Source organism: Oryx dammah, unplaced genomic scaffold (genome assembly GCF_014754425.2).
Source record: "Oryx dammah isolate SB20612 unplaced genomic scaffold, SCBI_Odam_1.1 HiC_scaffold_12, whole genome shotgun sequence".
Classification (NCBI taxonomy): Eukaryota; Metazoa; Chordata; class Mammalia; order Artiodactyla; family Bovidae; genus Oryx; species Oryx dammah.
The window spans coordinates 63,712,844-63,735,476 of NW_024070196.1; the positions used below are offsets into that span (position 1 = coordinate 63,712,844).

Here is a 22,633-nt window from a genome sequence, read left to right on the forward strand (position 1 = left end):
TTTGATCTCTGGACCCCCAGGGAAGTCCCCTTTCGGCCTTCTGACAGGTGTGCAGCGATAGCTCATTGCAGTGGCAGTTTGTGCTCCTTACAGCTTGTGATGAAGACCACTGTTCACTGCACTCGCTGGCCATCTGTGTCCTCTTCGGATGTACATGTCTGGTTCATGTCTTTTGCCAGTTTTTATTTGGATTCTTTGTTTTTTACTCTAGTTTGGAGTTATGTCTTTTAGATGTTAACTTCGTCAGATACTTGGTTTATACATTTTCTTTCCCCCGGCCTATAGCTTGTCTTTGCAGCCTCCTAACTGTCTTTTGCGGGGCTTTCTAGGTGGTGCAGTGGTAAAGAGTCTGTCTGCCAGAGCGGGAGACACAATTCTTGGGTAGCAAACCCGAGGGACAGAGGAGCCTGGCGGGCTGTACAGTCCGTAGGGCTGAAAGAGTCGGACATGACTAGGAGCTGAGCACACATGAGCAGTCTTTTACAGAGCAGACAGTTGAGAGTGTTTATTGTGAATGCTTGTTTTCTGTGTTAATCAATATCATGAATTTTGTTTCTTACTTTGTGATACAGTGGAATACAGTGATTTAGTTTTTACAGATTGAACTTGCCTTGTATATCTGGAATGACTCCCACTCAGTCACGGTGTGTAATTCTTTCTGTACATTGATTTTAGTTCTGTAAGTTTTCCTCTCCACATGGGGCTTGCTGCAGTCTACTTATTTTGATGTGCTGTGTTTTCGTTTTCATTCCGTTCTATGTATTTTAAGTTTCTTTGAGATTTCCTCCTTGATCGATAGATTAGTTAGAAGTGTATTGCTTGGGGCTTCCCAGTGGTCCAGTGGTCGAGATTCTGCCTTCCAGTGCCGGGTTTGCGAGTTCAATCCCTGGTTGGGAACTAGGATCCCACGTGCTGCAGGATGTGGCCAAAAAAAAAAGAATAGCAAGAAGAGATCAGAAAGCCTTCTTCAGCAATCAGTGCAAAGAAATAGAGGAAAACAACAGATTGGGAAAGACTGGAGATCTCTTCAAGAAAATTAGAGATACCAAGGGAACATTTCATGCAAAGATGGGCTCGATAAGGGACAGAAATGGTATGGACCTAACAGAAGCAGAAGATATTAAGAAGAGGTGACAAGAATACACGGAAGAACTGTACAAAAAAGATCTTCACAACCCAGATAGTCATAATGAAGTGATCACTAATCTGGAACCAGACATCTTGGAATGTGAAGTCAAGTGGGCCTTAGAAAGCATCACTACGAACAAAGCTAGTGGAGGTCATGGAATTCCAATTGAGCTGTTTCAGATCCTGAAAGATGATGCTGTGAAAGTGCTGCACTCAATATGCCAGCAAATTTGGAAAACTCAGCAGTGGCCACAGGACTGGAAAAGGTCAGTTTTCATTCCAATTCCAAAGAAAGGCAATGCCAAAGAATGCTCTAACTACCGCACAATTGCACTCATCTCACATGCTAGTAAAGTAATGCTCAAAATTCTCCAAGCCAGGCTTCAGCAGTACGTGAACCGTGAACTCCCTGATGTTCAAGCTGGTTTTAGAAAAGGCAGAGAAACCAGAGATCAAATTGCCAACGTCCGCTGGATCATGGAAAAAGCAAGAGAGTTCCAGAAAAACATCTATTTCTGCTTTATTGACTATGCCAAAGCCTTTGACTGTGTGGATCACAATAAACTGTGGAAAATTCTGAAAGAGATGGGAATACCAGACCACCTGACCTGCCTCTTGAGAAATCTGTATGCAGGTCAGGAAGCAACAGTTAGAACTGGACTGGACGTGGAATAACAGACTGGTTCCAAATAGGAAAAGGAATACGTCAAGGCTGTATATTGTCACCCTGCTTATTTAATTTATATTCAGAGTACATCATGAGAAACACTGGACTGGAAGAAACACAAGCTGGAATCAAGATTGCCGGGAGAAATATCAATAATCTTAGATATGCAGATGACACCACCTTTATGGCAGAAAGTGAAGAGGAGCTAAAAAGCCTCCTGCTGAAAGTGAAAGAGGAGAGCGAAAAAGTTGGCCTAAAGCTCAACATTCAGAAAATGAAGATCATGGCATCCGGTCCCATCACTTCATGGGAAATAGATGGGGAAACAGTGGAAACAGTGTCAGACTTTATTTTTTGGGGCTCCAGAATCACTGCAGATGGTGACTGCAGCCATGAAATTAAAAGACGCTTACTCCTTGGAAGAAAAGTTCTGACCAACCTAGATAGCATATTCAAAAGCAGAGACATTACTTTGCCGACTAAGGTCCGTCTAGTCAAGGCTATGGTTTTTCCTGTGGTCATGTATGGATGTGAGAGTTGGACTGTGAAGAAGGCTGAGCGCCGAAGAATTGATGCTTTTGAACTGTGGTGTTGGAGAAGACTCTTGAGAATCCCTTGGACTGCAAGGAGATCCAACCAGTCCATTCTGAAGGAGATCAGCCCTGGGATTTCTTTGGAAGGAGTGATGCTAAAGCTGAAACTCCAGGACTTTGGCCACCTCATGCGAAGAGTTGACTCATTGGAAAAGACTCTGATGCTGGGAGGGATTGGGGGCAGGAGGAGAAGGGGACGACCGAGGATGAGATGGCTGGATGGCATCATGGACTTGATGGATGTGAGTCTGAGTGAACTCCAGGAGATTGTGATGGACAGGGAGGCCTGGCGTGCTGCGATTCATGGGGTTGCAAAGAGTCGGACACGACTGAGCGACTGAACTGAACTGAATGAACTGAATTGCTTAATTTCCACGTGTTTAGAGAGATTGATTCCTACAGTAATTGATTTCCAGTTTGCTTCTCTTCTTACTAGAAAACATAGTCTCTGTGATTCAGTGTTTTTAAAATTTGTTGAGGTTTGTTTTATGGCCCAGGATATGGTCCCAGTGAATGTTCCTTGGGCCCTGGAGAAGACTGTGTTACTCTTACTGCTGGGAGGGTGTTCTTTATGTAGCAATTAGATCATGTTGATTAATGGTGGTGTTGAGTTCTTTTATATCCTTGCTGATAATCTGACAGTCCTTTTAGTTTCTGAGTGGGGGCTTTGAAATTCCCAGTGTAATTGTGAGTGTGTCTGTTTCTTCTTTAAGCTGTATCAGTTTCTGCTTCCTCTATTTTGAGATTCTGTTGTTTGGTGCCTGCACGTTTGGGATTGTTTTGTCTTCCTGGTGGGTTGATCCTTTTATCATTACGTAATGTCCTATTTTATCTCTGATCATTTTCTTTGTGCTGATGTCTGTTTTATGTGATATTAGTATAGCCACCTCTGCTGCTTTTTGTTGGTTGCGTGCTAGATCTTTCCCCATGCTTCTGCCTTGTATAATTTTATTTGCTTATTTATGTTTGGCTGCACTGGGTCTTTGTTGCTCTGCAAGCTTTTCTCTCGTGGTGGTGAGTGGAGGCTGCTCTGAACTTGTGGCGTGTCGGCCTGTCATTGCGGCGGGTTCTCTTGTTGTGGACACAGGCCCTAGGGCGCGTGGGTTTCAGTAATTGCGGCAGGAGCACTTGGTCGTGTGGCTGCCCGGGCTCTAGAGCAGAGGCTCAGCAGCAGGCTTGCTGTGCAGCTGGTGGGATCTCCCTGGATCAGGGCTCAACCTCGCGTCTCCGGCACTGGCAGGCGGACTTCACCACTGAGCCACCAAGGAAGCCCCCCATCCTTTCACTTGAATCTGAAGTGAGTTTCTGGTAATCAGCATTCAGGTAGGTTGTGTTTTTATTCACTCTGCTATTCTCTGCCTTTTAATTAGCATGTTTAGACCAGGTCCTTTAAAGGCAATTGCGGATATATTAGGTCTGAAGCCTGACATTTTATTCTCTTCTGTTTCCTGTGTTTCTTGTTCTCAGCGTTCTCTCCTCTCGCCTTTGTATGGGTTACCTGGACATTCTTTGGATTCCAGCTTGGTTACTCATACCAATTTTTAGAGTCTTGCTCTATATAGTTTCTTAGCAGTTGCTTTGAGTATTTCAGTGTATTTGATTTACATGGTATCTGTGTTTTATCCCTGAGTAAAGTGTTGACATATTCCTCCCATTTAGATCTCTACCATTTTTCCTTTTTAGTGTCATTGTTTTGGGTATCAGATAGTCTTAAAGTATCTCCGTTGTCGCACACAGTTTGGAAGAGTCAGGAGGAGAAGGGTCGTTTGCTGTGCTTACCTGCAGTTTCGCTCTTTCTTCCTTCCTGATGCTCCAGGGTTTCTCTTACCATCCTCCTTCTCTTTGAAGAGGTTCCTCTAGCTGTTTAAGAGTAAAAGCCTGCTAGTGACAGGTGCTTTTAGTTTCCCTTTGTTTCAGATGTCCAGTATCTCTGGAAACAGTGATCTTAGTTTATTAAACTTTTAGTTTGGAAAGTTTGAAATAAATCTTTTTGTACCTATAAAATAAATCTTTTTGTGCCTCTCACTCACCTTCATCTGGAACCAGTCTGTCCCCATTCTTGTTTCTCCTGGTGGGGTTTTCATTTGTTTGTTCAGTAAAAGAAAAGAGCTCTTCATACATGTCGCTGGCATGTGCTACAGTATGATACTGAGTTACCTTTCAGAATTCTCACCCTCTGGTGGTGTATCCCACTTTACAGATGAGAGAAGGGAAGCTTAGATTTGCCTCAGGTCACTCTGTGTTTGTTTCATTAGACTGTTTCCTGTGTTTCTGGGAGAACCAAGTGTGTTCTGACAGGACCTGTAACAGATTTGAAGGAGTGTTCCATTTATTTTAAAAAGTCTCTCAGAATTCCCTGGCGGTCCAGTGGTTAGGACTCTGCCAGGGGCCCAGGTTCAACCCCTGGTCAGGGAAGTGAGGTCATACTCGCCGAGTGGTGTGCTCAGAAGAAACAAAAAGTCTCTTGTGTATTTTTCTCCATCTTCCTGAGGGAAATGTTGCCTCGCTGCGTCTGTGACTCTTCCAGAAAACACATATCTTGTGCTTGTTGTAGCAGGCGTGCGCTTTCGCCTGTGATGACAGAAGCTGAGTTGTTTGATGGTCGCATTCTAAGTTTCTACCTCTGTTCCTTTTCCTTCCAGCTGTCTATCAACGTCTATGACTACAACTGCCACGTGGACCTGATCCGGTTGCTCCGGCTGGAAGGGGAGCTGACCAAAGTGAGGATGGCGCGCCAGAAGATGAGCGAGATCTTCCCTCTGACCGAAGGTGGTGCTTCCGCAGCCGAGCTGCTCTCACAAACACAGAGAGTTGAAGGGTCTTTTTTCCCATGCTGAAAGTGTGGCATGCTCCTTATAAAAAATTCGGAATAGATAAGTGTAGTGGAAAGAGGAAAATCCATCAAAAGTCAGCGACTTTTAGTTTATCATCTTCTTGGGTTTTGCTACACATAGTTGTGGTCATGCAATACTGAGTCACATTTCAAATCTTGATTTCTTTCTCGTAATGTTACGATAAAATATTTCTATGTAATTAAAATTTCCCGTTCCCTTTCTGTTTCCCATTCTGGTATTTATGTATTTAATCTATTCTCTCAGAAACAGATCATTGTAACTGTAGTATAGTTAAACTTTCATAAGCACTTTTTAATTTAAATGTTTCATACCTTATTTGGTCCACAGTAATTGGGCATTGAAGTTATTTCTACTTAAGTTGCTTATTTGAAATGTGATTACACCAAGCATCTCTGTAGTTAAATCTCCACGAGTATACGTAATTGATCTTTTAGGGACAAGTGAGTTAACACAGATTCTAGATCCAGCTCTGTTCCCCTTTCCCTCCCACAAAGCATGACTGTGGAGTGCAGAAGCTGAAATCTGATTGCCTTTCAGATGTCTTTCTAGCTGTGTGACATTAAGTACATTATATAAACATTCTATGACTCAGTTTTCCCAGCAGTACCATGGGGATAACAGTAGTTTCTGCTTACAAGGCATTCTGTGTGCCTCGCTTAACACGTGCTTGGCGTGTCATAAATGCTTGGATAGATGCCATTGTTACTAATGTTACTGTTGCTTGCCCCACAGGATTTTGATAGATACTGAAAGAGAAAGTGTGTAGGTACTTTGCAGAAAATGAAGTGCCCCGTAGCTGGAGGGCTATTGTGACTTCAGTGAGCTGGTCTTTCTCGGAAGCCTCAGCCTCGGGTGTGCTCAGTGCAGGCTGTAAGAACTGAGTTTCTGTGACCTGGGCCAGGGTGTACGAGGCAGACGAACCCTGCGTGTGCTGACGCCTCGGGGTGCGGCCCCTGCTCTAGGCCGCCTTCAGAGCGGGGGCCGGGGGCCGGGCAGTGACGCAGGTCGCGGGTGTCTTGCAGAGCTCTGGCTCGAGTGGCTCCACGACGAGATCAGCATGGCCATGGACGGCCTGGACCGGGAGCACGTGTACGATCTCTTCGAGAGAGCGGTGAAGGATTATATCTGTGAGTCTCCTGCGGGCCGGCCCAGGCGTGTCTGGCAGGCTCCCCTCGCGTCCCTCTCGGCTGCCAGGGCCACACCATGAGGTGCTGCCCCCAGGAAAGTCCTTCGACGAGCAGTGGGAAAGACTGGAGTGCGGTTATTATCATCACTGTCTGTGGTTTTCAGTTGAGGCTTTTGGTTTCACAATGTGCGTGGAAGAAACAGTTGAAGGGAGGAGGTGAATAGACTCGCCCCCAGCATTTATATCCAGGGAGAACTTAGCTGCTATTTCCAGGTTACTAAAGGTTACCTTTTACATATTGAATGGAATTTTGGAAGCTTTGGACAGGATGCTTGTTTTCCCCCTATACTCAGTCCAGTTCAGTTCAGTCGCTCAGTCGTGTCCGACTCTTTGTGACCCCATGAATCGCAGCACGCCAGGCCTCCCTGTCCATCAGCAACTCCCAGAGTTCACTCAGATTCAAGTCTATCGAGTCAGTGATGCCATCCAGCCATCTCACACTAAAAAACTTAAAAACATTTGAAATTATTATGGACTTATAGGAGTTTGCGAAGATGGCGCAGAGAGGTCTTGAGTAACTTCTTGACCCAGTCTCCGCCAGCATCTTGTGACCGTAGTGTGCGCGTGCTTAGCCACTTCAGCCTTGTCCCACCCTTTGCGGCCCTGTGAACTGCAGCCCACCAGGCTCCTCTGTCCATGGGATTCTCCAGGCAAGAGTACCAGAGTGGGCTGTTAGGCCCGCCTCCGGGGGGTCTTCCCAACCCAGGGATCGAACCTGCGTCTCCTGCGCTGCAGGCAGGTTCTTTCCCACTGAACCACCAGGGAAGCCCCCTGACTGTAGTACAAATTCAAGGAAATGGACCTTGGTACATACAATGTCTGCATATAGTTTTGTGATATTTTATTTCACCACTGTCTCGAGCTACAGAATCTTCCATCACCACGGAGATCTGCCTTGTCTGCTGGTCTTTCACTTCAGTGAAAGTGAAGTGTGAACACTTTCTCTCTCTTTAAATCCAGTTTGATGGTACATAAGTCTCTAAAATATTTTCTCTGCAGACACTGAGGACTGTATCAGACAATGTTGTGGACAAAATGTTTTTTAAAAAGTATTTTTAAAAAGTCCCCATTGTTAATTAAATATCCCTTTTCCCTGTCTAATTGTCCTCACTCCCCATGTGGGCATTTCCCCTTGTGAGACGTGTAGAGCTCCCTGTAAACCTGACTAACCCTCACTAAAGGAGGATTCTGCCTCAGAGAGCTAGTTCATTTTATATTTCACAGCCCATGTGGCAGCTCTGTACTGGTGAGTGAAAACAGAGCAGCTAACAAACTTTAGCTAAGTTCTTTGAAATAGATTTATTTCGTTGAAAAAACAAGCCTCAGGAAAACATGCAGAAATTCTCATGTTAGCTTTATCTTTTTAGAATTTTTATTTTCGAAGATTAGTGTATAAGCATCAAATTATTTTCAGATCTCTGAAAAATGGCTTAATAGGCAAAATGTGTTTGGTAAAAAACAATGCATTTATCAAGAGTTTAATTCATTAGTTTTAAAGCTGTAGGAGTGAGCATATAGAAAGTTTATTAAAGAGGGAAAGAAACAAGGCAGCCAGGTCTCTTTGTTGTATTTTAGAGATTTAAAATCTTTGGTAACAGGATTGGTACTTTTTTTTTTTTTCCATTTCAATCAGAAGGCTTAAAGATGAATCAAGATTTAAAAGTTGGAACAGTCTAGGCTTTGCAGTCTTTCTGAAAATTCACTCAGATTTCTAACTATTTTCATTGAAATCTGTTAAGGGTTCATTCACTTTGAATACATCCGCTTTATAACCAGTCGTAAGATTACGTATTACCACCTGGCGTGCACTGCTTACATAGTCAGGTCTCACTGATGATGCTTCGTAGGGGCGTCGGGTAGACGTTCTTCTCAGGCTGCAGTGTTGATACGGGTAACCTGGGATCCCTGTCAGGGATGCTATGCTCTTTCTCTAGGAATGAGCACTTCTTCACTGGGCTCATTTCTTCTGTTTGCTTCAGAACAAAAGTTTTGACATTCGGCCATTTCCTATCCTGAATATACTTCTCGTTTTTAGGTCCTAACATTTGGCTAGAGTACGGCCAGTACTCAGTCGGCGGGATTGGTCAGAAAGGTGGCCTCGAGAAAGTCCGCTCTGTGTTTGAAAGGGCCCTCTCGTCCGTCGGGTTACACATGACCAAGGGACTTGCCATCTGGGAGGCATACCGGGAGTTTGAAAGCGCCATCGTGGAAGCTGCCCGGGTGAGTGCCCAGTGCTTGCCTTCTATCAGCCGCTTACCAGTCTTCGTTAGTGGTCTTGGAAGAACACAGTTAACAAAACGGTCTTTGCCCATCCCTTAGTGGGTGGGCAGTAAAGTAAATAAAATCAAGTATCTTTGTGGAATAGTAGGAATGTCTTCCTTGACTAAAAAGCCAATTCCCTACAAACTTTTTGTAGTGTTTAAAAATACTGCTGTTATAGTTATGGTTCTAGGTGAGTGTACAAGGATAACCAAGTCACCCCCCCCAAATTATGTATTAATATGATATACAAGTTATATTAGTATAATATATAAATATAGACTATATTAATATATACATGTGTTATCTACTAATGTAATATAAAAATATAATTTGTATTAAAATATAAATATGTTAACTTAAATTGTATGTTAATATATATAATTTTGAAGGGGTGACTTGGTTGTCCTTGTACACCGTACATATAGAGCGTGTCCCGTAGTAACTGTCAGGTTTGACCTCGTCATGATTGCGTTTTTTTAGACGAGACTGTGATATATAGGATTTTGGAGTCCACTCCCCGGTGTCTCGCCCACTACGTGTGTGACCACACTGTTGTTGGTATGCAGTGGAGCCCTGTATTACTTAGATCATCATGATTACGAGAGCCCAGGCCCTTCTGGACGGAGTCCCTGCTGAAGAATGTGCGGTGGTGCCTGCCCCCCACCCTCACTGCGGCGCCGGGCAGAGCCTCTGGCTGACACGTGTCAGTCGTGACCCCATGTGGACTCGGGTCCCGCGCTCCCCTCAGCGCTCCTGCAGTTTTTGCCTCTGTGCTTTGACTCATGCTGTTCATTCACTGGGGAGCCTATTTCTGTCTCGTTAGTTCTGGAGCGCCTGCAGACGTGTCCCCAGTGCCAGCTCCTCCAGGAGTCCTTCCTGACTTCTTCCCTTGATAGCTGCAAACAGCCCTAAAACCAGCCTGAAGCAAGCCACGAGCCTTTGATACTTGAGATGCCTCTGTCCTATCTCATGATAGTCATTTGGGTCCATTTCTTAGATTCCGTCTTGCTCTCCCCATCAGCGTCACTTGGCAGAGATAACATTGACATTTGAGCCTAATACTTTGGCGTAACACTTCATGTGTAAGGGGGCCTATGAATTTTTTTAGTGTGAGCTGTAAATGTGCTGAAATAGTTTTTGAAGCAGGCAGAGCCAAAGTTTGTTATTTACTACGGGTTTGCTTCTTTAGCCCATGGCTGGCTTCCTTTCCCCTTCTGACTGGGAACAAACCTTTGATTCACAGCTGGAGAAAGTCCACAGTCTCTTCCGGCGACAGCTGGCGATCCCACTCTACGGTAAGAGAAACTGCCCCGTCAGCAGTTGGCGCTTTGGGGCGTGTCATGATTAGGCCTTTCCCAGCATCTCGTGAGGCAGATGTGGCTGGCGTTTGTTTTCTTTTTGGACAATGTCACTGTTGACAAGGCCCTGGGTAAAAATGAATCTTGGATTGTTAACGCTCAGGAGAGTTGTGAGGGTTAGAGACGGGACTCCCAGTTTCCTATGTTAAGACATGGTGCGGGGGTGGGCAGAGACAGGGTCTCTGAAAGGACTAGGGAAGCTGACCCCCTGTGTTTTCTGGGGGAATAAGAGTTCTGTCATAAGCATTTTCCCTTCAGAAGAAACCTCCATTACAGGGTGGATATTTTACGTGGGCTTACGTTACATCTTCTTTGGAGGTGATTTGGTTCATGAGCACAGTTGATTGGAGTAGCTTTGTCTGAATTTTTTTGGGGTTGGGAAGGATTCTTTTTCGTGTGAACATAATTTGGCAAGCCAGACCTCCTTTTTTTGAATGCAAGAAGCACTGGGAGGACTTTCCCAAGCGTCGGAAGGGTTTGAGGCCACCGTCTTGTGTGTTCCCTGGATGCGGTTATGCACCGTAAACCTTCGGAACCTCTGGGCGACTTTACTTAAACCCAGGTGTTACTTCTCTTTTTACTTCCTGGTTTATTTGGGTTTGATTTGACAAATTATAAAGTGGCTCTTCAGTTGAATCCTTGGGTGACAAGCAGAAAAGGCCAGAGCGGAGCTGGCTTGTACATTTCACCTCACATACCAGTGTGAGATAGTGCAGCATGGTGAGTGAGTGTGAACTTGAGGCAGAAGACTGCCTGGGTTCAGAGCCTTGCTCTGCCACTGACTGTAGCTGGGTGATGTGACCCTCTGCTTGTGTTTCCTCAACCGCAACTTGGGAATCACTGTAGAACCTCCCTTGCAGAATTGTGAGGCTTGAATGAGGTAATGGATGTGAAGTGTTAGAACATAGGAAGCAGTACGTAAGTGTGGTTATAGCCTTGCTGTTAGTTTCATTTACTGATCGTTGGATTAGCTGGTAGGGCTGCCCAGGATGGTGCTTCAGGACAGAGTCTGGGGCCAATACAGGGCTCAGCAGAAGAGCTCAGGGTTCAATCAGTAAGAGCCCATGGCCAGAGATGCGGGAGGGGCCTGAGGCACCTGTCTCAGAGTTTACTCTGTGTTTGAGATGATAAAACCCAACGGCCAGACCCATAGGGCTGACTCCATCTCTCAATAGATATGGAAGCAACGTTTGCAGAGTATGAGGAATGGTCTGAAGACCCCATTCCAGAGTCAGTAATTCAGAGCTACAACAAAGCGCTACAGCAGCTGGAGAAATACAAACCCTATGAGGAAGCCCTGGTGAGTACGGCCCCTTTCGCATTAAATGTCTCTCTCCCAGCTTCTCCCTAAATCAACAATTGCGAGTAAAAGAGTATCTTTGTCATGAAATGTGTAGAGTGGATAAATGTGTACATTCAGTTTCCATCCTGATAAGAGGGAGCGTCCATGTGCCCACCACCCAGGTTAAGAAGTAGCCAGTCCCTCAGGAGTCTCCTCTGTGCCCTCTCCAGCTGCTTCCTCCTCCCTCTCCCGAGAGGCAACCACTTTCCTGACTTGTGATCATCATCCCCTTGCTTTTCTTTATAGTTTTATACCCTATGAACATATCCTTAATGTTTAGTTTAATTTTGCTTGTTTTTGAGCTTTTGTATAATGGAATCAGGCTGTATATTTTCTTTCATTCAGGATGTCTTTGAGTTTGACATTGATAAGTATAGTTACAGTCCATTTGTTTACTGTAAGGCTGTCTGTGTATAAACTATCCCGTTCATAGGTAGTTGGGTCGTATCCAGTGTTTTGCTAGGAGGAGACTTGTTCTGACGACTCTCAGGTGTATCTCTTGGTACATGCGAAAAAGAGTGTCTTTAGGCACGTATGTAGCAATTGTTGAGGTACCTGTGTCACAATGGAAGTGCTGGGTCCTGAGGCAGAGTTGAACTGTTCCCAGGCTGTGGTCGCTGCTTCTGCCGGCAGTATCTTAGCGTTCTCATTGCCCTGCCAGCTGGGATGCTGACATTTTAGCCAGTCTCATGATTTGAAAGCACAGTTTTAATTTGCATTTCCCTTTCATTACTAATGAAGTTGAGCGTCTTTTCACACCTCAGATTTCCTTTTTTAAAAAAATCTTTGAAGTAGCTGTTAAAATCTTTGACTCAGTTTTCTTTTGCTTTGTCAGATTTTTTCTAGTTGACATCTGGGCGTCCTGGGTCTTCATGCATACTTTTGGTTGCATGTATTGCGATTTCTTCCTCCCAAGTTGGTGGCCTGTTGTTGCCCCCCCTGCCCCCGCCCCACCGCCGTGGCATGTTTTGATGACTAGTTGTTTTTTTTAAGTAATGTTACTTAGTTTGGCTGCACCGAGTCTGTGTCGCTGCAGGGGCTTCTCTCGTGTTGCAGTGCGTGGGCTCCTCATTGCGGTGGCTTCTCTACTTGCGGAGCACGGGCTCTAGGGCACGTGGCCCCCCGGGCTCGGGAGCGCAGGCTCAGTGGTTGCGTCTCGCAGGTTTAGTTGCTCCTGGGCGTGTGGGATCTTTCCGGACCAGGGATCCAGGCCACACCTCCGGCATTGGCAGGCAGATTCTTTACCATGGAACCACCAGGGAAGCCCAATGAACAGTTCTTAATTTTAATATAATTGGATTTATCATTCTTTCTCTTAGAATTTGTGAATAAGAATTCTCTCCATACTCTGGGGTCACTAATCGACTTAGCTCTTGTTTTTCTTCTGAGAATTTATAGTTTTGTTGTTTCTTTTTCAGCTTTCATCTGGAATGGATCTTTGGGCATGGTCTGAGGTGGGGGCTAACTTCGTTTTTTATGTAGAGAAACAGTTGTTCATTGCTGACTTTGATAATTCTCCCCAGCCCTCACTCATGTGTTGCCCCATGCCTGTCAGGGATTAGCTGTCCATTTCTGTGTGGGTCTATTTCTGAGCTCTTTGTTCCTCCCCACTGGTTTATGTTACACTGTTGTAATGATGTGATGGTTTTATAATTAAGTTTTGATCTTCGATAGCATGAGTCCCATTCACGCTGTTCCTCTCCTAGAGGGCCTTGGCTTTCTTTAGCTGTTAATGCTTCCGTTAAGAATGAGAATCAATTTTTCAAGTTCTACTTAATAATATTATTGTTACTATTTTTTTTATTTGGCCACACTATGCGGCATGTAGGATCTTAGTTCCCTGACCAGGGATGGAACTCGGACCCTTGGCAGTGAGAGCATAGAGTCCTAACCATTGGACTGCCAGGGGATTCCTTTGAATTTTGATGGGAATTGCATTGAATCTGTAGGTGAATTTGGGGAATAATTTGCATTTTTTAAACATCAAACCTTCCAGTCTGTGAACATGGTCTGTTGTTGCTGTTCAGTCACTCGGTCGTGTCTGGCTCTTTGTGACCCCGTGGACTGTAGCACGCCAGGCCTCCCTGTCCTTCACTATCCCCTGGGGTTTGTGTAGACTTAATGTCCATTGAGTTGATGGTGCCATCCAACCATCTCATCCTCCGTCGCCTGCTTCTCCCGCCTTCAGTCTTTCCCAGCATCAGGATTATTTCCAGTGAGTTGGCTGTCCGCATCAGGTGGCCAAAATATTGGAGCTTCAGCATCAGTCCTTCCATTGGATATTCAAGGTTGATTTTTTTTTTAGGATAGACCGCTTTGATCTCCTTGCTGTCCAAGGGACTCTCAAGAGTGTTCTCCAGCACCACAGTTTGAAAGCGTCAGTTCTTTGGTGCTTAGCCTTCTTTCTGGTCCAACTAGCACATCTGTGTATAGCTATTGGAAAAACTATAGCTTTGACTATAAGGACCTTTGTCAGCAAAGTGATATCTCTCCTTTTTAATATGCTGTCTAGGTTTGTCATAGCTTTTCTTTCAAGGAGGAAGTGTCTTAATTTCATGGCTGTAGTCACCATCTTCAGTGATTTTGGAGCCCAAGAAAATAAAGTCTGTCAACTGTTTCCATTGTTTCTCCATCTATTTGCCATGAAGTAATGGGGCTGGATGCCATCATCTTTGTTTTTTGAATGTTGAGTTTTAAGCCAGCTTTTTCACTCTCCTTTTCACCTCCATTAAGGCTCTTTAGTCCCTCTTAACTTTCTGCCATTAGGGTGGTGTTATCTGTATATCTGAGATTACTGATATTTCTCCCGGCAGTCTTGATTCCAGCTTGTGATTTCTCCAGGCCAGCATTCTGCATGATGTACTCTGCATATACATTAAATAAACAAGGTGACAATATATAACCTCGACGTACTCCTTTCCCAATTTTGAACCAGTTTGTTGTTCTATGTCTGATTCTGACTGTTGCTTCTTGACCTGCATCCAGGTTTCTCAGGAGGGAGGTAAGGTAGTCTAGTATCCCCATCTCTTGAAGAATTTTCCTCAGTTTGTTGTGGTTCACACAGTCAAAGGCTTTAGCATAGTCATCGAAACAAAAATAGATGTTTTTCTGGAATTCTCTAGTTTTTTCTATGATCCAGTGGATGTTGGCAATTTGATCTCTGGCTCCTCTGCCTTTTCTAAATCCGGCTTGAACATCTGAAAGTTCTCAGTTCACATTCTGTTGAAACCTAGCTTGAAAGATTTTTAGCATTACCTTGCTAGCATGTGAAATGAGTGCAGTTATGTGGTAGTTTGAACATTCTTCGGCATTGAAATGAAAACTGACCTTTTCCAGTCCCGTGGCCACTGCTGAGTTTTCTAAATTTGTTGGGCATATTGAGTGTGGCACTTTAACAGCATCATCTTTTAGGAGTTTAAGTAGCTCAGCTGGAATTCCATCACTTCCACTAGCTTTGTTTGTAGTAATACTTCCTAAGGCCTACTTGATTTCACACTCCAGGATATCTGGCTCTAGGTGAGTGATCATAGCATTGTGGTTATCTGGGTCATTAAGACCTTTTTGTACAGTTCTTGCAGTCTCTTAGTATCTTCTGCTTCTGTCCGGTCCATACCATTTTTTATTGTGCCCATCTTTGCATGAAATGTTCCTTTGGTATCTGATTTTCTTGAAGAGATCTCTAGTCTTTCCCTTTTGTTTTCTCTCTTGCTTTGCAGTGTTCACTTAGGAAGGCTTTCTTCTCTCCTTGCTGTTCTTTGGAACGCTGCATTCAGATGGATTTATCTTTTCTTTTCTCCTTTGCCTTTTGCTCTCTTCTTTTTTCTGCTATTTGTAAGACCTCTTCAGAGAATCATTTTGCCTTTCTTTTTCTTGGGGATGGTTTTGATCGCTGCCTCCTGTACAATTTTACAAACCTCTGTCCATAGTTCTTCAGGCACTCTATCAAATCTGATCCCTTGAACCTATTTGTCACTTCTTGTGTATAGAGGTTTGATTTAGGTTATACCTAAATGGCCTAGTGGGTTTTCCTACTTTCTTAAATTTGAGTCTGAATTTGGCAATAAGGAGCTCATGGTCTGAGCCACAGTCAGCTCCAGGTCTTGTTTTTGCTGACTGTATGGGGCTTCTCCATCTTCAGCTGCAAATGTAATCAACCTGATTTGGGTATTGACCATCTGGTGAATTTCATGTTCAGAATCATCTCTTGTGTTGTTGGAAGAGTGTGTTTTCTATGACCGGTGCATTTTCTTTTCAAAACTGTGTTAACCTTTGCCCTGCTTCATTTTGTACTTCAAGGCCAAACTTGCCTGTTACTCCAGGTGTCTCTTGACATCTTACTTTTGCATCCCAGTCCCCTGTGATGAAAAGGACATCGTTTCTTGGTGTTAGTTCATGAACATGGTATAGGCCTCTGCTGTTTAGGTCTTATCTTTCTGTGAGGTCTTATAAATTTATCCAGTGCCTTGAATACATTTTTAGATGTATTTCTAAGTGTTTTTGATACTGTTGTAAGCAATATCTTTTTAAAGATTTTCTGTTCTAGTTGTTTGTTCCTGGTATATAAAATGGAATTTTTAGTGATATTTTAATCAAACTTGTTCAGTCCTTATTAATACTGGTAATGTATAGATTTGGGGGAATTTTCTGTGTTGACAGTAATACACACACAGTATTAGTTATAAATGGCCTTTATTCCCTTTTCTTGGCCTTAGAATATTTTTTATTTCGTTTACCACTCCTCAGACTTATGCTTTTGTTTTCTCGTGTTTCTTATCTTTTAGTTGACCCACAAGTCACTGTTAATGCTGCATTTTGCAGTACCTGTGTGGTTACATTTACTGCATACATTTCCGGCTTTCTTTGCTTCCTCTTATCACATCCTAGATCTTTCACTTGGAGTCACTTTTCCTTTGCTTCACGTCCACCCTTTAGTGTCATGTGCTTGGATATTTATTTGTAACAGATTTTCTGTTTTTATTTAAGAGGTCTTTGTTCTCCTTGAGAGTTAATTTCTCAGGATATAGAATTCTAGGCTGACTGTTCTGTTCTCTGAGCAGTTAAATATGTCTTTCTGGCTTCTGTTGTGCTGCTGAGAAGTCAACTGTCTTAAAGAACTTTTGCTTCTTGAAAGGAAATTCTTGTTTGTACTCTGGCCAGTTTTAAGATGTCATTGTCTTTTGTTTGTTTTTGTTTTATTTCTCTATTTTTTGGCTTCACATATAGGATTCTAGTTCCCTGAGCAGGGATCAAACCCTCTTTCCCCACGTTTGAAGAGCAGTGTCCTAACCACTGAACCACCAGTGAAGTCCCAAGACGTCTTTGGTTTGGTTTGATGTCCGGCAGTTTGGTTACAGTAGGGCCAGGTGTGTGGGTTTCTTTGTATTTATCCTGCTTAAGGTTTGTTGGACATCTTGGCTCTACTTTTGGTATCTTTAATGGGCTGGTGAGTGAGAACACAGCTTTTAGCTCTGGGCTAGGACTTTACTCCTGTGACTTGGTTTCCTCAAATGTCCGATGGGATTGAAATGATAACTGCCTCCTGGGATTGTTGTAAAGATCAAATTCTTAATATTATCTCTTAAACTGGCAAAAGCTTAGCCTTCCGTTAGCTTAACCACCTTCATTTAGATTTTGTTTGTGATATTTCTTGTTTCTTTCCCAGTTGGTTGATTTGCAAGAATTTTTTTTTTTTTCAATATTCAATCTAGTATTTTCTGCCATTTTCAGTGGCACAGTGTGTCTGGGTAACTGATTTTTGGCATTATTTAGTAGAAACTGAGCCTCTCCAGTATCATCTTTTTAGGATCAGAGCATGTTTGCACTCTTGCTGGCCCACATGAGCACTCTCTTTTTCACATGTGAATAATTGGCATTTAGTTGTATTTCACAGAGGGCTTCTCTGGTGGCTTAGATGGTAAAGAATCTTCCTGCAATGCAGGAGACCTGGGTTTGATCCCTGGGTCAGAAAGATCCCCAGGAGAAGGGAATGGCAACCGACTTTAGGATTCTTGCCTGGAGAATTCCATGGACAGAGGAGCCTGGTAGGCTGCAGTCCATGGAGTTTGCAGAGTTGGCCATAAGCAAGTGACTAACACAATACTGCTATACTTCACAAAGCCTCATTCATGAAATCCTGGGCCAGTTGAGTTTTGTTTTGACCATCAGCAGGGAGTGGCTGAGGAGAGATGAACTGAACAAGAGGATTTTGTCTAACGAGGCTTCTGGCTGTCTGTCTCTGGGCCAGTGCAGATTGGCCATACATAGCCTCTTCCGTCTCCTGCATGTGCCTGTGCTCTGGCAGGAGCCGATACTTGGAATGACAGGCGTGAAGTGACACAGGGCACCAAGCCACTCTGGTGTGGTTGGGTTCACCCCACTCAGTAGGCCAAGAAAGCGGTATCTGTTTCGGAAGATGGCTAGCAGTGGTCATTGGCCAAGTATTTCTCTTTCATGCAATTCCTGGTTGATGGGTGGTTTCAGTTCTCTGTGATCTAGGAGTAGACTTAGAAAAGGAATTATGGAGCCTTTGTAACTCTTGCCATGAGGTGGCACTTTGGACTCACATTCTGTCCGTCAGACTTGCAGGTCTGATGTGCAGAGGTTCTGAGAGTGGGGATTGGTGGGGTCCTTATCTTGCTGTGGCCATTCTCGCCATGGTTTACTGTGGACATGTGTGTGCTCTCCAACAGTGACACGTAGCCCATTGCAACTTCACTGCCATTCTCCTTTGCCCCAGCTGCAAGCTGAAGCGCCCAGGCTGGCCGAGTATCAAGCATACATCGATTTTGAGATGAAAATTGGTGATCCCGCCCGCATTCAGTTGATCTTTGAGCGCGCCCTGGTTGAGAACTGCCTTGTTCCAGACTTATGGATCCGTTACAGTCAGTACCTAGTAAGATAACCTACCTGTTCTAATCTCACTTTATTTTTACCAATTTGGGTTCTACTTAAAATCAGAAAGAGTGCCAGGAGTTGGCGATGTGCTGCCCCTCTGCTTGATTCACTAAGGAAGTCTTCTCGTGTTGCATTTTAAGCTGATCACTAACTGTGAAAAAAAGTTGACATAGTCTTACTATCAAGGACTTTATAACAGATTAATTTTTCTTTTACCGTGTTATTATGGAAAAATTAAATACATAAATGTAGACAGATTAGTAAAATGAAATGACAAGTACCCACCACCCATCTTCAACACTTAACTAATGGCATAGTCTAATTTGATCTATAATCTTAACCAGTTTTATCTGTTTCCTTACCTATTCCCCCCTTCCATGTTATTCTGAAGCAAATCTAGAGATCCCATTTAGATGGTAACTGTTTCAGAACACGTGTATTAAGAGGTTTGACTCGGGATCTCAATTAAGTCCATACGTTAGGATTGGTTGATGTCTCTTAAAGCTCTTTGATCTGTAGGTTTTTCTCTACCTCTCTCTTCTCCCCTCAAACCCCTGGTGAATTATTTGTTGAAGACACCAGTCATGTTAAGGAAATTTCTTCTGTTGGTTGGTTTGGCTGAGAGTGTCTCTTGAATGGTGGCATCTGAATGAAACTTTGTCTGCTGACCCTGGCATTCTTTATCATAGGACCGGCAGCTGAAAGTCAAGGACTTAGTCTTGTCTGCGCACAGTCGCGCTGTTCGAAACTGCCCGTGGACGGTTGCCCTGTGGAGTCGGTACCTCCTGGCCCTGGAGAGACACGGAGTTGAACACCGCGTGATTTCGGGTGCGGATTGTTTCTGTGGGAAAGACGTCTAAGCTTTTTGTCCCAAGTCAGGAATGTTGGGCTGTGACAGACTCATTCAATCAGCCTTCCCTGGGGGTTTCTTTCGGAATATTTGGTGTTATGACAAAAAGGGCTTTAAGTGAGAGAGAAACTAGATGTATTTTTTACTTCTTAAAACCTTTTAATGTTTTACTAGTCACGATTTTCCTGGGAGTCGTCTTTTCTCCAGCTCAGTTGACCTGGAGCACTTTACTGCAGGGCCCCCTGTGGGACTTGCCTTTTCTACAAAAAACACAGTTTGTGCACCGCTGTGGTAGCCTTTCTTCTGAATATTTCTCTAGCTCATTTCACTTGGTTGCATCCCATTACTGTTAGCCATATAGTGTTTTATAAGAGGTTTTTATAATCTTGATAATTTTATATTAGCTTCTTTTTGAAGTGACCACAAATCCTGGCTTTTTCTTCAACTCTAGTGACCTTTGAGAAAGCTCTCAGTGCTGGCTTCATTCAGGCCACCGACTATGTGGAGATCTGGCAGGCATACCTTGATTACCTGAGGAGAAGGGTAGACTTCAAACAAGGTATTAAAGTTCCTGTGTCTCTATGAGAACTGAACTGTTTCTTCACATGTCTTTTGGTGGGAGGAGGCAGTGGCCCGAATACCTCACGATGGGGCAAGCGATGTAGACCAGCCACTGGTAGACACTGTAGCTGTTTCAGTCTGTGGTGAATCATGCCATATGCTAAAGGGAGAGAGTAATGTCCTTGCCTTTTACGCTGGCCCCTGCCAACCTCTTCAGTCTCGTTTCTCCCGTCTGTGTGTCCTGAATAGTTCTTTACGCGGGACGGCTGTGTTCCCTTTAAGTCGTTGAACCTCTGCCTCCATGGGATCCCTTGCCTTCCTCCCTCCCGAAAAAAAAATAAGAGCAACCAGAGCCCCGCCGTGCTCCCACCCCTGCTGTGCTCCCACCCTCCACCCCACTGGTGCTTGCTTAACGCATGCAGGTGGATTTTGGCTCTTCTGCTGGCTCGGGGAAGACCCCTCTGCTGTGGCCCCACCTGGCCCCCTAGCCCCCTTTGTCCTTGCACCATGACGTGCTCTGTCATGGGTCTGCCCCCCCCCCGTCCCGTGTATGATCAGGGCAGGAACGGGCAGTGTTATATTCGGTGTCCCCAGTGTGAGCTCAGGGGGTATCAGTGTGGGATTGGACAGCACTTAGAAGACATGGTATGTGGTGTCTGAGAGTTGAACCTGCCCTGCGCTTTCTCACAGACTCGAGTAAAGAGCTGGAGGAGCTGCGGTCTGCGTTCGCCCGCGCCCTGGAGTACCTGAAGCAGGAGGTGGAGGAGCGTAAGTGCGTCCTCCTGCCCCGCCCATCTGTGCTTCCTCTTTTGGTCCTGGGGTCTTTTCAGGCCAAGGCGGTTTGCCTCTCTGCTGTTCTCTTTGCTTTTAATGTTTATTCATTTGCCTGTGTCGGATCTTAGTTGCAACACGTTGTGTTGCGCGATGTGTTGAGTCCATAACAGACTCTAGTGGTGGACCTTGGGCTTAGATGCCCTGAAGCATGTGGGATCTTAGTTCCCCAACCAGGGATTGAACCCATGTCCCCTGCATTGCAAGATGGATTCATAACCACTGGACCAGCAGGGAGAAGTCCCTCGGTTACTTCCTAATTTTGTCTACTACTCTTCTTCAAGGTTTCAATGAAAGTGGAGATCCAAGCTGCCTCATCATGCAGAACTGGGCTCGGATTGAGGTAAATGTTTTAACAGACCTGTCAGTTTCATCCAGCTTTGCGGGACCTTTGTCCGATAGCGTGGCTGAAGCTGAGTCGGGGTCCCACCTAGGCCCTGCAGGGCTCTGCGTTGTTTACCTCGCTTGATGCGTGTTTGTTGATATCTGGGGGCATCCAGGCTCCCAGCCAAGTTGCACAGCAGTTGTCTGCACGCCAGGTGCTCACTCATGTGTTACTTCTCTCCCGCTCTGGGCCCCAGTGATGAGCGTGTTCTAGGCATGAGCAGTTTGCCAGGCCTTTCACTGTGGGCTGGGGATGAGATAGACCCTGTCCCTGTGCTGGAAAGACTTGAAACTAATGTGGAAGACAGATGGTAGTTAGTGGATATGATGAGCTGAATATTATTGCTGGATCATGGACCCCACGGTGAGTCAGACGTGGACTTGGCCCCTGTGTCCTCTTCTCTGAGGGGTCCGGTGCTGAGTTGGTGGTGGATGGGATGGCTGTGCTGAACCGTGTTAAGGGTGCAGCAGCCGAGGCGCAGAAGTTAAGGCAGCGTCAGCTCCTGTGCTCTTTCTGTCCCTGCCTTGGCCTTCGGATGAAACACGTAGAGTTAAGGTTTGATAAAAATAAAATCAAATGCCTGGCCAGCCCTGTCCTCAGTGCCTTTGTGCTCGCTCGTGTGGTTCTCGAGGTGAACGTGGGCAGACAGCCTGAGGCTTGACACTGCAGAAAGGCCGGGTGCTTGGGCCGGGCTGTTGCCATGGGGGGTGGGCGCGACGCCTGGCCAGTGTCTGAGGAGCTGAGTAGCACGGATAGTTTTGGGGTGGGAGGTTTTCAGCACAGTGTCTGAAGTATGTTTTGTAATGGGTGTTGACGTCGTCAGGCCGGAGTCCTTTCCTAACTTGGTCTGTTCATGTGTTCAGGCTCGACTCTGCAACAACATGCAGAAAGCACGAGAGCTCTGGGACAGCATCATGACCAGAGGGAACGCCAAGTTCGCCAACATGTGGCTCGAGTATTACAACCTGGAGAGGTAACGGGCCCGGGGTGAGGGGAGGCGCTTGTCAGGTGTGACCGTCCTCGGCGCTCGTGCCCCTGCCCCACCCATACAGCTCAGACTGCTGCTCACGGGGCGCTGCTCCCTTATGGTCCTGTGTCTCTAGTGCCTGGGCTTCTTGGGTGGGGCTCTGGAGAACCACACGTGATATTCCGTGCCTGGGCTCTTCTTACGGCCATGTGTTACTTGCCACTTATATTGGTTTGTTTTGATCTGGGGACATGAATATTTTATTTGACTTCTTGGGGAGCTGTATTTTTTTTTTTTATGTTTGCTTTGTCTATAGTTAAAAATACTGAAAAGCAAAGAGGGAAAAAACCCCTAAAATTTTTTCAGTGACAGACCCACATAAAACCAGTTTGCTAATAGTTTGAATATGTTCTTTGAGACTTTCCTGTGCTTAAATTTTTAAGAAATGGTGATGCAATTACAGTATACACATTCTCAATCTCTAAAATTATTTTAAATGATGTTTATAGCATGAGGGAAGATATAAAGAATATGATCAGCTTTCAAATTCAGTACATCTTGGACGGTGGTGGTGGTCAGTTGCCAGGTGGTCAGTCGTCCCACTCTTTGAGACCCCATGGACTGTAGCAGGCCAGGCTTCCCTGTCCATCACCACCTCCTGCAGTCTGTCCAAGTTCACGTCCATTGAATCGGTGATGCCATCTAACCATCTCATTCTCTGTTGCCCCCTTCTCCTTCTGCATTCAGTCTTTTC

General features: G+C 44.9%; 1 protein-coding gene across 3 annotated transcripts in view; it reads left to right on the forward strand.

The window, feature by feature from the left end:
- The window catches only part of SART3 (spliceosome associated factor 3, U4/U6 recycling protein), a 41,196-nt gene that overhangs the window by 5,917 nt on the left and 12,646 nt on the right, over positions 1–22,633 (forward strand). Inside the window, exons 1-12 of one of the 3 annotated variants that reach the window (XM_040250955.1) lie at positions 3,069–3,711; positions 5,031–5,157; positions 6,266–6,370; positions 8,465–8,649; positions 9,881–9,986; positions 11,225–11,349; positions 18,128–18,283; positions 18,975–19,113; positions 19,587–19,694; positions 20,387–20,464; positions 20,812–20,870; positions 21,776–21,885. In XM_040250955.1, the coding sequence (XP_040106889.1) occupies positions 5,115–5,157; positions 6,266–6,370; positions 8,465–8,649; positions 9,881–9,986; positions 11,225–11,349; positions 18,128–18,283; positions 18,975–19,113; positions 19,587–19,694; positions 20,387–20,464; positions 20,812–20,870; positions 21,776–21,885 (1,214 nt within the window). In that variant the 5' untranslated portion in view covers positions 3,069–3,711; positions 5,031–5,114. Of the gene's footprint in view, positions 1–3,068; positions 3,712–5,030; positions 5,158–6,265; positions 6,371–8,464; positions 8,650–9,880; positions 9,987–11,224; positions 11,350–18,127; positions 18,284–18,974; positions 19,114–19,586; positions 19,695–20,386; positions 20,465–20,811; positions 20,871–21,775; positions 21,886–22,633 lie in introns of those variants that run through there. The other 2 variants (XM_040250953.1, XM_040250954.1) reach the window with 2 other exon arrangements.